General features: G+C 38.2%; 1 protein-coding gene across 1 annotated transcript in view; it reads right to left on the bottom strand.

Annotated features, from left to right (window-relative positions):
• LOC109487568 (relaxin receptor 1-like) overlaps window positions 1–12,164 on the bottom strand; it is a 32,125-nt gene extending 19,961 nt beyond the window's left edge. Inside the window, exons 1-3 of the mRNA XM_019791576.1 lie at window positions 12,095–12,164; window positions 5,214–5,345; window positions 4,424–4,555 (exon numbers count right to left, since the gene is read on the bottom strand). Coding sequence (XP_019647135.1) covers window positions 4,424–4,555; window positions 5,214–5,345; window positions 12,095–12,164 — 334 coding nt within the window. The remainder of the gene's footprint in view (window positions 1–4,423; window positions 4,556–5,213; window positions 5,346–12,094) is intronic.
• Window positions 12,165–14,322: the final 2,158 nt, after the last annotated feature.

Raw genomic sequence — 14,322 nt, 5'->3', positions numbered from 1 at the left:
CGACTTATCGAAAGCTTTCGATACTGTGGATCACAAAATATTACTTAGCAAACTAAACTCTTACGGCTTCAAAGGTACAGCCCTTCAATGGTTAAAAGATTATTTGTCCGATAGAATGCAGTATGTTTCGAGTAATAACTTCACTTCATCTCTAAAATCAGTAACATGCGGAGTCCCACAAGGATCTATACTCGGTCCTCTTTTGTTCCTGATTTATGTCAATGATCTTGCCCTGGTATCAGTCAAACTCTTCACTCTATTATTTGCCGATGATACTAATCTTTCCTATTCTCACAATAATTTTCATACACTAATAACAACCGTTAATGAAGAGCTATGTAAACTAAACGACTGGTTTAAGTTAAATAAGTTGTCTCTTAACATAGATAAAACGAACTTCATTATTTTCACAGGTAGAAGTAAAAAATACGACAAAGAAATAGCTAATATATACATAGACAATAAACCAATCAAACAGGTATGTAACACACGGTTTCTAGGAGTCCTAATTGATGAGAAACTCACCTGGAAGTTTCATATTGACCGTATTTGTAAACAAATCTATAAGAACATTGGTATAATAAGAAAAGTTGCAAGTTGCCTATCACGTAAAATATTTATCACTCTGTACTATACTTTGATTTATCCCTACTTAACATATTGTAATATAGTCTGGGCTAGTACATACACTACTTCAATCCGACCGCTGCATCAGCTGCAGAAGCGCTTCGTTAGGATTGCATCTAATGTCCCATTTTTTGCTAACTCTGCGGCTCTATTTTACAACTTGAAAATTTTAACAGTGTACGACATAAATAAACTCCAAACAGCAATTTTCGTCCACAAAGTCTTACACAAAAGTTCACAATTACCAGTTCAATTCAAGGACATATTTCAATACAACTCAGATATCCACAGTTACAGTACCAGAAAGCAAAATGATTTAAGGCCAATCCTAACAAAATCAAATATGAAACAGTTTACGATAATGTTTAGAGGCCCGTTAATTTGGAACAGTATAAGTCATTCACAGCAGAATTGCCAATCCTTTTCAATTTTCAAACGACATTTAAAAACTGACCTTATAGAGAAGCCATCTACCACTTCCTGATTTGCTTTTGTTTTCCTTGTTTTCTTATGCTACGATATTTTCCTTGCGTTAATATTGGTTTCTTATGTTGTTCTTACCATATTAACTTATGATTTGACTAATGGAAATGTATTTTTTGTTGAATACGATATGTTTTTGATTGTCTTACTTTATTGTTTAGATATTTAGTTTGCCGTGTTAACTTTATATTATCTTGTTTGAGTTAATTTTCTCTTGTTTGTCCCTTAAGACATGCATGTTAATTGTTAACGTAAATAATGTTGTAAATATGAGATCATCAACAGGATTTGGGAGAGCCCACTAGATAAACCTCCTGGTTTCTTGGGCTCTCCTGCATGTATTTGATTGTACATAATTTCTTTTTATACCATTACTTTTTTTATGTGCGAAAGGACAATAAACAATAAACAAACAAATAATCCTAACCTTGCGCGCATTAACTGAGATATATTCACTTGTGTTATTTTCTTTATTTGCATATTACTATATTATTTGCAACATCAATGAAAAAGTGATTTACAATTTGTCAATTGTATAAAGGTTACCGTCAAGTGGTGACGGTGTGAGGTCGAGGAACTCTTGTTTAAGTAATCGTCATAGTTCCGTGTTGGTTATTATCTCGACCATGATCTCTAAAATAGAAACCCTTTGCCGACCAACATTCATAGCATAATTCAAATATCACCAAAGCCTGCCATGTGGAGACTCGATAGCGGTAAAGACGTTATATTTCATTGGATTTCCCCACTGAGGATTTGATGACAGATAATAATAATAAATGGTTTATTGGCCAAACATCACCCGTGCAATCGCAGCCTTATAGTGCTGAATTGATGCAGGGTTAACAATCAGATTATACACATAATGATACACATAATACACATGAATGACATGATACATGATACATTTTTGTAGAACTGATAGATGATACATTTTTGTAGAACTGCCGCAAGGGTCTGTGCGGCTGCCATTCGGCGACACAAGATGACCTCAATACAGCTTTCCCCAACCGAAGTTAGGTACCCATTCACACCTGACTGGAGTGAGGAAAGTCGTGTAAAGTGCCTTTCCCAAGGACACAACGTCGGGCGCATGTCCAGACATGTCCTTGGGTACGACTCGGGATCGAACCCGGGTCTCCCGGTTCACAGTCGAATGATCTACCACTACGCCACCCGACGCCAGATACTGGTCTAACGCTCGTGTACTGTGCATTACCATCTCCAAATGCACAACCGTTTTGAGATCTCATTCCTGCACGAAACATTTTTTGGAAATGATTATTAATCGGATGTGTGTCAGTGATTACGAACATAAGGATGTAACTCAACTCAAACTGGAAAGGCCAATATTTGCTAGGGGGCAAATACAATATTTCAGTCAAATCCTCTATCTTTATTCCTTATTCTGAACGTAAATAATAAAACAATACAAAGTAAAGTACACAAGATGAGTGTACAAAGACTGAGACTAACCGAAAACAAGCAAGCCAAATTCTAAGTCGTGTGTATTTTTGCTTGAAAAGTTGTTATTACCTCCGGGTGAGGAGACATCCTTCCGCGGAAGGGTTTTGTGAGAGATTTAGAATGTCATGTTCGCAGCTGTTTCTCGCGTTTGGGTGGACGGATTCTTTTGGGACTCGGTATATGTTTTACTATTGGGCTGTAGATGATGCACGTTCTTTTGTTTTTATTGTATATGTGTTTCCGGGCGTAAAAATGGTGCCTTTTGGTGGCCCGCGGACACCCCTTTGAACGTGAAAGTGGTCGCGACCGTTGACCTTTGGCGTGTATTAGGTATTGTTAGTCTCGTCCACGAAGGTGACCCCTCGCACAGAGGGGTGTCCGATCTCGATAAATTATTTTGTTTAAAACCCTAGTCCTGCGGCGCGCAACAATAGTTGTTGTAAACAACATATAAAGATATACAATAAAAGGCCCGGAGGTATAAAATCTCAGATTTTACTTGTTTGTAATTACATCCAATTTTTCGTGTCTGGGCGGGTCCAAATAACATATTGACAATAGTACCGCAAGAACATTTCATAGCGGGTGTGGATCTTCCATGTTTTATGTACAGTTTACTTTTGTCCTTTTAGAAGTTAATGTGAGCTTTATTGACTTAAAGCACTGGCGGATCTGTACGTGACTAGCGTAAAGTGCTGGCTCCAAGGTTGGCGAATCTCAAACGTTATGGTTACTGGTCAGTAATTATCGGCCTTTTAATGTATTTTGTAAACAGGACTACATTAATTATAGGCATAAATTATGCATATTTAATGATAAAATTTACATAAAATTATATGGGATGTTATTAATATTAGAAACCATAAGTAACTTGACATAAAACCCATAAAATTCCATTGTTGAAACAAAAATTACTAAATTTAGCAAAAAATGCATGTTGCCAAGGCAACACAAAAAATTATTATCTTATTCCAATGATAGAGAATTGTTGCCAACAATATTCTTGGAAAAGTCACCAAGTTTGGCCGTTCTAGCGCTAGCCGTTCGGACGCTATGTGACATCAAAGTTGGCGCGGGCACTTTTAGCCCCCCCTCCCCCCCCGGTCTGGGTAGGGTTAAGTTATCCTAAAGTCACATAACGATAAACATTTTTTTCATGATAGGAAATGCATGCTCTTTATTGCATGTCAACCTCTAAATACACTGAAACACTAATTATGGGATAATGGCATTGATGATTACATGGTGTGATAAGGCTTTGTCAGTTGCGATAACAAGTTAACTAACGCGTATTTAAGAAAGTGCCTAAAAAAGCGCCATAGATTCCACTCGCTCTGCATAAATATATGGTCCATGTAGTCAATTATTCTTTTTATTCTTTTTAAGGACCAATTATGATGATTATTCACCAGTCGTTACACTTTCTATGATGTTACGGTGTTATAACCAATAAGATTTATTGCAGTCATATGTCTAAATGGTAATAGGTGTTAAAAGGCCACAGCCACTGGACGGTTTCCATCTTATAACATGGCAAAGATATAAGTAATAAGCTGTTAAAAACTCGCCTAAGTGTGGATTAGACCATGAAGAACAAATTTAAAAAATAACAGGGTATTCCAAAAGGCTAAATTGTCTATTCAGTTCATAATTTACAACCGGGTGGCGTATTGTATACTGTCTGCCAAATGAATTTTTAAATTTAAAACCGCCATGCAAATTTAGTCCAATTTGTACTGTTTTCATAGCCACCGAATGCTCTGCTTGGCGATTAATTAGATTATCAATTAGCTTATGTGTTACGCCGGTCATACAGGTACAGAATGAGCATAGAAAATGATCTTACTACAGTGTAATTCATTCTCGTCATATCCGTTGTCACAGTCCTTGGTCTCGTCACACCACAAGTGTTGGTCCAGGCAGGTATTGTCAACGTCTTTACAGGAAAACTGGCCTTCGGGACAAAGATCATCAGCACCTGTGGGAAAAGTATATTCACCAATTTCACACTTCCCATCATGCCTAGTAAAGATCACGGATATGACGTAAGACCACCCCCTCCCCCTTCCTCCATGTAATATTTCCAACAAGTTCTATCGACAAACTGGTCAACTATTGTTTTGAATTATTTCTCTAGTATAAAGCGCATGCCATAATTGCATTTTTGTTGGGATTAGAGAAAATGACGTACCTTCTATCGTTCTACCTTCTACTCTCCTACTCGCACGGTCGGATTACGTATATCCGCTTCTTACGTCATATCCCATCCATATCCGTGATCAATTATTCTTTTAAGGACCAATTATGATGGTTATTCAGCAGTCGTTACACTTTCTATGATGTTACGGTGTTATAACCAATAAGAAATGGTGACTTTTGATTTATTGCGGTTATATTTCTAAATGGTAATAGAAACAGTCTTGGCATGGCAAAGATACAAGTAATGAAGCTGTGAAAACTCGCCTAAGTGACCATGAAGAACATATTTTAAAAAGTAACAGAAGGCTAGATTGTCTATTTAGTTCAAAATTTTTGCAGCCACCGAATGCTCTGCTTGGCAATTAATCATATTATCAATAAGCTTATGTGTTACGCAGGTCATACAGATACAGAATGAGCATAGAAAATGATCTTACTACACAGAAATTCATTCTCGTCATATCCATTGTCACAGTCCCTGTAGTCGTCACACCAATATAAAAGGTCCCAGCAGGTATTGTTGAAGTCTCTACAGGAAAACTGGCCTTCAGGACAAAGATCATCAGCACCTGTGGGAAAAGTACAAATATTAAATGTTTTTAGATAAAGGTAAGAAAAAAATTTTATTTGGTCGGTAGAAAATAAGATATTGTAATTTTTGTACACAACCAGGGATTCTATTTTGCTTACGTTTAGGAATCTCCACAGTTTTTGCTATTTGTCAAAGACAAATTTTCTCAAGGTACTTATGTCTAATTAGTAGTAGTAGAATGTTTTTTATAAACTCAAAACTCAAACATATATACATAAAACACTCTGACAACAGACTCGCAGGCAACCATACTGGATGCCTGAATTGCTCTGTGGTTAACACAAAATATCCTTAAAATATGCCATTAAAAGGCATTATCGTTAAAACAGTAGTGATTGCACATTGCTAAAATTTATATTAATAATAAATATTCCTCTACTTTAGACATTACACAGTTTCGGAGTTGTAATTAGTTTGGTAGTCAATATGCATTTTGGGCAGTAAACAGTTCGGTAAAAAGATAACAGTAACGTAACAGTAAAGTAACAACATTAGCAATAAATCACTTTTCGTATATTGTCGTTTCAGTGCACACTCTGTTGCACTATGTATTCGTAGGTTATGTGTTATTCAGTAGGTTAACCATGTAGGGCAAAGCGCTGTTTCTAAAGCGTTCAGTTCTTATTCTAAAGCAGTCTATCTGGTTAGGGGGCGCCACTGACTCTTTGCAACATACGATCCACTGATCCCCAACTCATGTGTATATCATCTGCATGACGTGACGTCACAGATGCGGTGGATTACCCATTCCCTAACAAAGAGCATAGTTGTACAGTTCAAATATCAGGAAAGTCAATTTTTTGCGCTAGAAATTACAGTTTGAATTAATCTTCAGAATGGCTATCTTTACATAGTTTTTCATTGTGTTTTTCTAAAGACGTTTACACACCACATTACATTGCGTTAAAGATATTTCTCCGTTGTTTCATCTTGGACACGGAACCAGACTTTTTTACGCAAGGTATTAATGGGGCCATTTACTTCAGGGCATTTCAACTAGCCATCAACAAAGACGGGGGACGCCATACACTTTCTGATATGATCTACTGCTCACCAAGCGAAGTGTAACGCATTCATTGACAAAGACTGGAATTGTACAGTCGAAAATATGGGTCCATTTTTTGTGCTGGAAACTTGCTTGTGTATGTAACAATGATTTTCCTATGATGGACGAGTATAATACTGTAAGAGCCCGAGTAGGTACTAGTGCGTAACAAAGTAGTTTCCCCAGACATTTTGTCTCGAGATAACAGTTTGTCAAGAAGACATAACTCCTTCGCGACTTTACTTTTCAGGAGATTGCCATCTACGGTAGAGACGACTATTTATGTTTGTCAAAGAGACCGGCATCCGGATGCACTTGCTGCATTTCAGAGATAGCCAAAGGGGATTGTTTGGGCTGAGAGCTAACGATAGTCATGTATCTCTCAAACGTCAGATAAAGAGCACAGCGAGGCAACTACTGCTATAGAATGCCAAGTGGATCCCCCTGAGACTAACGGCTATCGTTTTGTTTCGTGAATATGGTACCCACATGTCTACCACAATGGATTTATAGAAAACTCGAATTTCCCCCTGGAACAAATAGTTACCACCTTTAGGGTATGATAACCGGCAATGCTTCTTTAGTTCAGTTACCTAACATCCCAATGCATTCGCCTATTTGTGGTCGTATTTCTGGCTGCGTTTCCTTTCGTATTTGTACCAAAATGCCGGCAACACCATAGAAACTAAGATAATGATGGGGGAGGGGGATCAAACAAGCCATTGTTCCTTTTCCTTCATGTGCTGTAAACTTTGCTTTTGTCATGTATATGCAGCTAAATCAAATCAAAATCAAAACATTGGTCGTCGTGGAAGTATCACTGCATTCTAATAATTTCAGTTGAGTCGTTGATACTGCTTATATTTTTTTAAGCAATACGTGTAGAAAATGGATTTCTAGTTCATTCAAAACATGTAGCTTTCGGGCGTTCTGGCCGGGCCCAGTTTGTTTGCCATCTAAGCCTCATTTTCTAATTACTGCTACCCCGTTGTTAAAACGGCCAGCTGCTACGATGGTAAGCCAATATCAGACCGGAACATCTCAAAGTTGACCTGTAGAATGTGGTCTCCAGGGTACCATAGAAGTGGAATAGGGAAGGGTTTTGAGCCCTCATACTGTATAGCTGCAACGCGCTTGTAAAACGTTTGAGCGTGATTACCGGAGGGATTTATAATTATAATTTTTGTAAAATATCTGTAAATATTTGTAAACTATTTACAGATATTTGTAAAATATCTTAATATTTGAAATATTTGTAAAATATCTTTCATTGGATTGGAGAAACTTAATACTGTACTTTGCTGTCCCTGCTTGCTTAAAGCCTCTTTCCTAGCTCCCTAGTACGTAGATATTGAATCCAGGGTACGTTGACGATGTCTTAGGAAATAATGTATTGTCCCTGAGCATTCGGTATATACCTGTTAAATTAATTTGGCATGATTTGATTTGATTTATTAGGCTTCATAAAACGACACAACCAGGAATGCTCAACTAGCCGGATGCTAGCCCTGGACAATATACAATAAAACCAGTAAAGATGCTAATTCAAATACGTTAACAGAAGTAGCTTTTACAGTATTCAATCAAATGTTACGTTAACAGAAGTAGCTAGCTTTTATGTGAGTAGCATAATTCAGACAAGGTAGGGTGGAGTTATATTAAATACAGAGATGATTTTTGCGTTACCGATCTAACAATTGAAATAGCCATCGTAAAAAGAACGTTACAACTACACTAGAATAAATCTAGATCATTAGAGGATAGTACCTAATTACACCATCTACCAACATGCTTAAAGGCCTTTTGTAATTCTCAAAGAAATTTTGTCTTTAATGTCAAGCTACTTCAGAAGTTTCTATATCACATTTGTCCCAGTAAAGGGCTTAACATTAGATTGCTTGTATTATATCCGTTGAAGTTTAATGTACTTTTGATGTATGTCTCGAGTAGAATACTTTGCAAGCAGGAATCAAACTTCCATGAATTTCTGATTGAGTGGAGTCTCGCCAGGCTTCGAGATAAAAGAGCAATCTCATCACAGGTTCATGGAGCAGAATTGGAGAGGCGCCTTGGTTCTTAGCCGCTGTAGGAATCGCACTTTCCGCCTAACGGGGGATTCTCTGATCTCCAGGGTGTCAGCTCAGTCGTATGTAGGAGATGGTAAAGAGATACAACGCTGATGATCGGTCAATTCGGGTCATACTTTTACCTTCGCCTAGAAGTTTATGTTTTGGAAGCGTTTGGCCCTCCAAAATTGTGATAGGACTGGTCATTCTGTATGCTATATACGGTTTATATATTGTAATAGATAAACCGTGTAGTTTCAGATAATATGTCAGATAGTTTTCTGTTTGTTTGTTTGTTTGTTTGTAATTGTTTGTTTATTTGCTTGTTTAGGATCCTATTAGTGTGAATTTCACACACTACTCTTCCTGGAGTCCATATTGAATAATCAGGTAAGTATTTAGACCATCGCACACTCGGGCAGGCCCCTACTCTTTTTCGAATGCTGTACATGTAGTGGGATCCTGGAATAGCCTTCTTGGTTTTCGTAAATGTATTGGAACTGAAGAAGATTTTACGATGCAGCTCCCCTTACCCTCCACCAACTCCCCTTACCCTCCACCAACTCCCCTTACCCTCCACCAACTGTAGTCACTGAGACTATGGATTAAATTGTATGATATCGATGTAACACTTTTCTTCTTCCATGCATCTGACTCCTCTTATCACACTATTATTTACATACATCATAGTATGGATTACTACTCATAACCTTGTATGACTATTGATGTTGTTTTCATCTGCAATTAGCCCTCGGGCATGTATATGCAATAAACCTAACAATATATAATCCTTCCAACTGTGGAAGCCGGCCATACACAAACTGAAGCCAGCGCTACGCAACGTACAATGCACTTTGGAAATGAGCTGACCAGAACTTGTTGGCTTGTGGCCCAGTGTGTGTTATTAACATGCGTTTCGCGACCCTAATATTAACGACAGTGTGATTTATGAGAAGCCGCCTTCACAGCTTCCAGCGGCTTACCATCAGCTCGTTATCGTGTTTGTAACAACGGTTTTTAATTGCTTCCATAATTTACACACTAACGTATTACGCATAGCCGTTATTATCCAGAGGGAATAATAGACGTAGCGTCACCGTGGGAGCACTCAGCAGGAGTTATCATTGAAGGCTGACAGCTCTCCGGTGGCCTCTATTTTACAAATATGCCACTGCTAATTAGTGGTAGACACGGGAACTAATTAAATGGTAGCTTTGATGGGATGTCAAAACTTGCATGGGATACAATTACCCTTGAATTATTGTGGGTTTCGTTCTTTTCTCTTTGGGGTGTATTATTTTGTAACGGAAAAATGACTCAGTCGTTAAAACATTTTATTTTTCTTGGTTGCTGCAAATGTTTCTATTTCAAAAGAGTCACTGTTTAAGTATTTGAAACACATGTTTACTTTGGAATACAGGGCTTCTGAAATATTTATGTTGACCGAAGGACAACATATTGTTTTTACTCAATTTCCTCTTCTCCAAACACTAACCTCTGACCTGGCCAATGACATGATTTGTTGACGTCTGTCACCATGGTGACTGGTGTTGGGTTACATAATGTTGCAAACTTCATGGTCTGCTCTGCTCCTGTCACCATATACTAGTAGTACATGTATGTGAATATGTTTGAGTAAAAATTAACAGGGCAGAACATGTCCGAAGGTAAACATTATGCATTTGCAAATGTTACTTGTCTAGCTTTCCCTTTATGTTGGTAGGACCAAATTGATCAAACATGTCTTCTGGGTTGCTGCATTTTTAAAAATAGTTTAAAAACTGTTTAAGTCTTGAAAGCACTTTGCGCATCAGAATATCAAGAATATATTAGAAATAGACATTGAAGCCTTTATTTAGTTCTGTAGAAGGTATAAAACTATTTTATCCTGGAAGAAATTTATATCTACAGATGCCTGATTCATTGATAACTATATCAAACAGATTTACTAATTGCTTTAGTCAATTTTGGTTTTATTCGAGTGCATGTCTTAATATGAACAGACTAATTTGATCACAGTAGTTTTTATTTCACTTTCAGGTAATCTTTATTCTTTAATAATATTGAATTGTCTTCTGGCGATTTCTTTAGAACTAATATTGTAATAACATAATAACAGTCCCACCCTAGAATTGTCATGACAGTTTATTGCAACATTGGCTATCGTCAGCTGATTCCCAAGAAGTTTACATAGAGTAAAGATTGGGCCCACAAGATTTCATGTATTATTTCATATCAATTTCATTTCATCTCAATTTATGTATACTACTGTTTCATTATTGTTATTGTATGTTTTTGCCCATGTTTGAATTATTTTGATAACAATTCCTTATGTATGTATGCCTTATTTCAATTCAATTATGTTTACTTTTGGTTAGTATAGAGGAGGAGGGCTTAGCATAAGCTAAATAAGCTTTTTCCCCTCCTCCTGCACCTGTTTTATTCATTATTAATTTATTATGTATAATCTATATTGCTGCTGTGCAAATAATAAATAAACAAACAAACAAACAAGATAGTCACAGTCTCGATCTGCCCACTTTTACAAAAAATAGAAACGTAGACTTAGAGGGGGCGTTTATAGGAAATTCGCACTTAAAGACACGTTGTTATGTTCACAGGAAAGCTGCAACGGATGCATTTTGCTATCATTTTCTAGCCAGTAATGTTGGCTACAAATTGGCGTCTTTCAAATGTAAGAGAGAATTGGTGGCTTTTAAATGTGTTAAAATATCCCTACAGTTGGAGGTATATTAATAGATATTTCACAGACTAGAACATAGATTTTAAGTGAATATAATCCGACGACCAACTCCAAAAGAATTATTATTCTGCCTTGAACTTGGAGCCATTTTGCATCCAGGTTTACATGAGAGGTATGCTCCACCATAAACGCCAAATGTTAACGATGTATCCGTGGTGTACACAGAAATCTGATCATTTTTGCAAACTGAGCACGCAACATACTAACAGGCTAGCACGAGTAGCGTCGCAATTTTTTTGGTATAAACCACTTGTTATTAAGTTTTGTTGTTACGTGGGATAGCATCCCTCTTCTACATAAACTTATAATTATTGTCGAATGAAATAAAAATGAGCCACCAGTATAACCTATAGCGTACATACTGGTGAATAAAAACCCACTACAACCAGGACATCAGTGTTGAGCTAGGTGTTGACCTTAAGGTTACAATCAATAGACCTGAGCAGTGGCGAGTGCCTACAGCTACCATTTCATGTGACTGTTTTAGGAGACTTGATCCATGGTGCCATATTGGACGAGGCTGGTAGCACGTTCTTGTCAAGGTTACAAAATTTCACTAAAGTCAATATACAACCAACCCGTCCTCAAAAGTGAGAACAGATCACAGCAGAACATGAAACACGATCAATAGTCGCATGAATAACCTCAGAATTAATACGACGCAGCAAGGAGCTTAACGCTGCCTCTAAGTCTGGCATAAAGCTAGACACGTTTCATTTACCTTGATAAAAAATAAGCAAATATTTTTGTACCTTGGAACTAACTATTTTCACATAACAAAGAGACGTAGTATCACAAACAGGAAAATTAGTAATATAAGTCTTTTTCTAAAACATGGACGTGGTACGTACCTAGTAAAGGTAGGTTCCAAGCAAAGACACATAGGAGAAGGTGGGCGGCAACCGCTCCTCGAGTAGTCATGGCTTCAGTTTATTCTGTTGAGCTGGCGTCAGCTTGATCCGGTACCTTAAAAATGTAACAAAAATACATGATCATTGAAGCTAGGACTCCTCAAGGCACGAGGCCCTACCATATTGTCTACATAACCGTACAAACATTTTAAAACCATGGGGCCAGGTGCAGTTAAGGGCTAAGATAGGAAGCACTGAAAATCTTACCTTCCAATGCTGCCTTCCAATGTTGCATCGTAGAGAAAGTGCCGGAAGATAGGCTGATATCTAATTCACAATCATACCTGAACAGACATAAGTTATCCATGAGTGTTACTGAGAAATGCCCCGGGATCTTACACCAGCTAAAACCGTAGCGTGCGGCGAGCACATCCATACATCAGGCGCGGCTAGAACTGCATCAACAAGCCGTATTCACAACGTGCACTCAGATATAATCTCAGAACCAAATTCACTTTAAAAACACCGGGGATTTCGTTGATGTTAAAGAAAACTTTCACTAAAAATTACAAAGACGGTCAACGCTATTAATCTTAATGGCCAAATCGTTTTTTTTACACATCAGCAGTATTTACTTGAATCACAGCTTGACATACACACAGGTGACCAGAATACGTATAATGTTACATAAATATACAATGAGTCACAGTAACGCTTTTTCCTAGTCACGACGTGAACCCAGTCTTCCCAGCTCATACATTTAAAGAAGGAATTAGTCTATTTCATGGTAAATCCTGAAGATGGCAGCGATTCACGGATGTCTATCAGTGATAAGGGTGTTTGAGTGTTAACTACTCTTATAAACCTCTCAGTATGACGGGCCGATGGCAAAACGTATTTCTAATCGGCCGTGACACCTGGAGAAATGAAGTATAATGAATATGTAGTCAAGGCAATGGAGTACTCGAAAGGAGAAAAAAAGTCTATTGGCTTGAACCATGTTTGGCTGACGTTGCCAGATCGTTATAAGATTGGAAGCCTGAACCTCTGGGCCGGTCTTGGGCCTAATGTCCTTAACATTACGCTACCATGAACTAACGCTACAAAGTTACAGCAGAGCATCTGGCCACAGAACAATACCTAAGACTGGGGAGGGTGACATTCACCAACTCGGGACATGAAATCATTAAAAATATATCCCCAGGCACGTGTAACGGTTGGTGAACACAGATCTCGGCGTAATTTCAAAACGGCGATTGACACTAAAGCAGACCTGACAGGCCATGGCAGGTCAACTGTGGAACTCGCTACAGTTGGAATTATCGGTCTAGAACCTTGAATTGACTTTCGTCCTGGAGAAATTTGACGTGTAGATTGTGCCGATCAGTCATACGGTGGGCATATGGTGAATATTGGTTAGCATCGACCTGTACCAATCACACACCGTGACAAACTACCGCATTATCACCAGACCCTTTTACTCATCTGTCATTAACACTGGAGTAGTGAGCCAGGAGGCAATCGGCTATGGCCTTCAAGTTGGATGAGTGTCCAAATGCCATTCAATTCCATCCACACTGCTTGCATACCAACACGCCTAGAAACAGCAAACCCTGCATTTTCTATCCTTACACGATTATCTGCCTGACCTTCTGGAAAGTTCTCCGCTATCATGTAGGCTATTAGATCCAGGTCTGCACGGACGATTGTTTCCTGGGGGCGGCGTGTTCCCTCGCGCAATTTCCCCAAATTGCAGGTTTCAACCTTTCCGAGGCCTGCATTTCGTTGGTGCACAATGAATACCAAATACAAAGAACTGCACGACGGCGTGCTTTATCAAAATTGACCTTCATCTCTGCTCTTCATAAAGATCGTCTATTTCAAACTCCCACGTGAGTGTCTTCGTGGGGATCTTACATCTTACCCTCAGAAATATTCCGTGACCTGGATATATGGTCGGGAAAAACGGTAGTCACAGACAATTACAGAATCGGCGAAAGTCACGTCAAATATCCGTCTGAAAAATAACGATGAATTATACGTCACCAGTGCTATTGTACGCATTATGAAGACAATCGACTGGAGGATTATGTGTGTTTTCAAATCAGCCTTAGACTCTCGCCTTATTAATTATATACCGAACGCTTCTATAATCAGAATTCCATGAAAAGGAATAAAAGGAGTAAAAGCCATAATGGCCTTGTGGCGTATGTTCATATAAATCGGTA

Source organism: Branchiostoma belcheri, unplaced genomic scaffold, assembly GCF_001625305.1.
Source record: "Branchiostoma belcheri isolate BF01 breed outbred unplaced genomic scaffold, Haploidv18h27 scaffold9, whole genome shotgun sequence".
Taxonomy (NCBI): domain Eukaryota; kingdom Metazoa; phylum Chordata; class Leptocardii; order Amphioxiformes; family Branchiostomatidae; genus Branchiostoma; species Branchiostoma belcheri.
The sequence above is the reverse complement of the archived record's forward strand: the minus strand, read 5'-3'. Positions and strand labels throughout refer to the sequence as shown.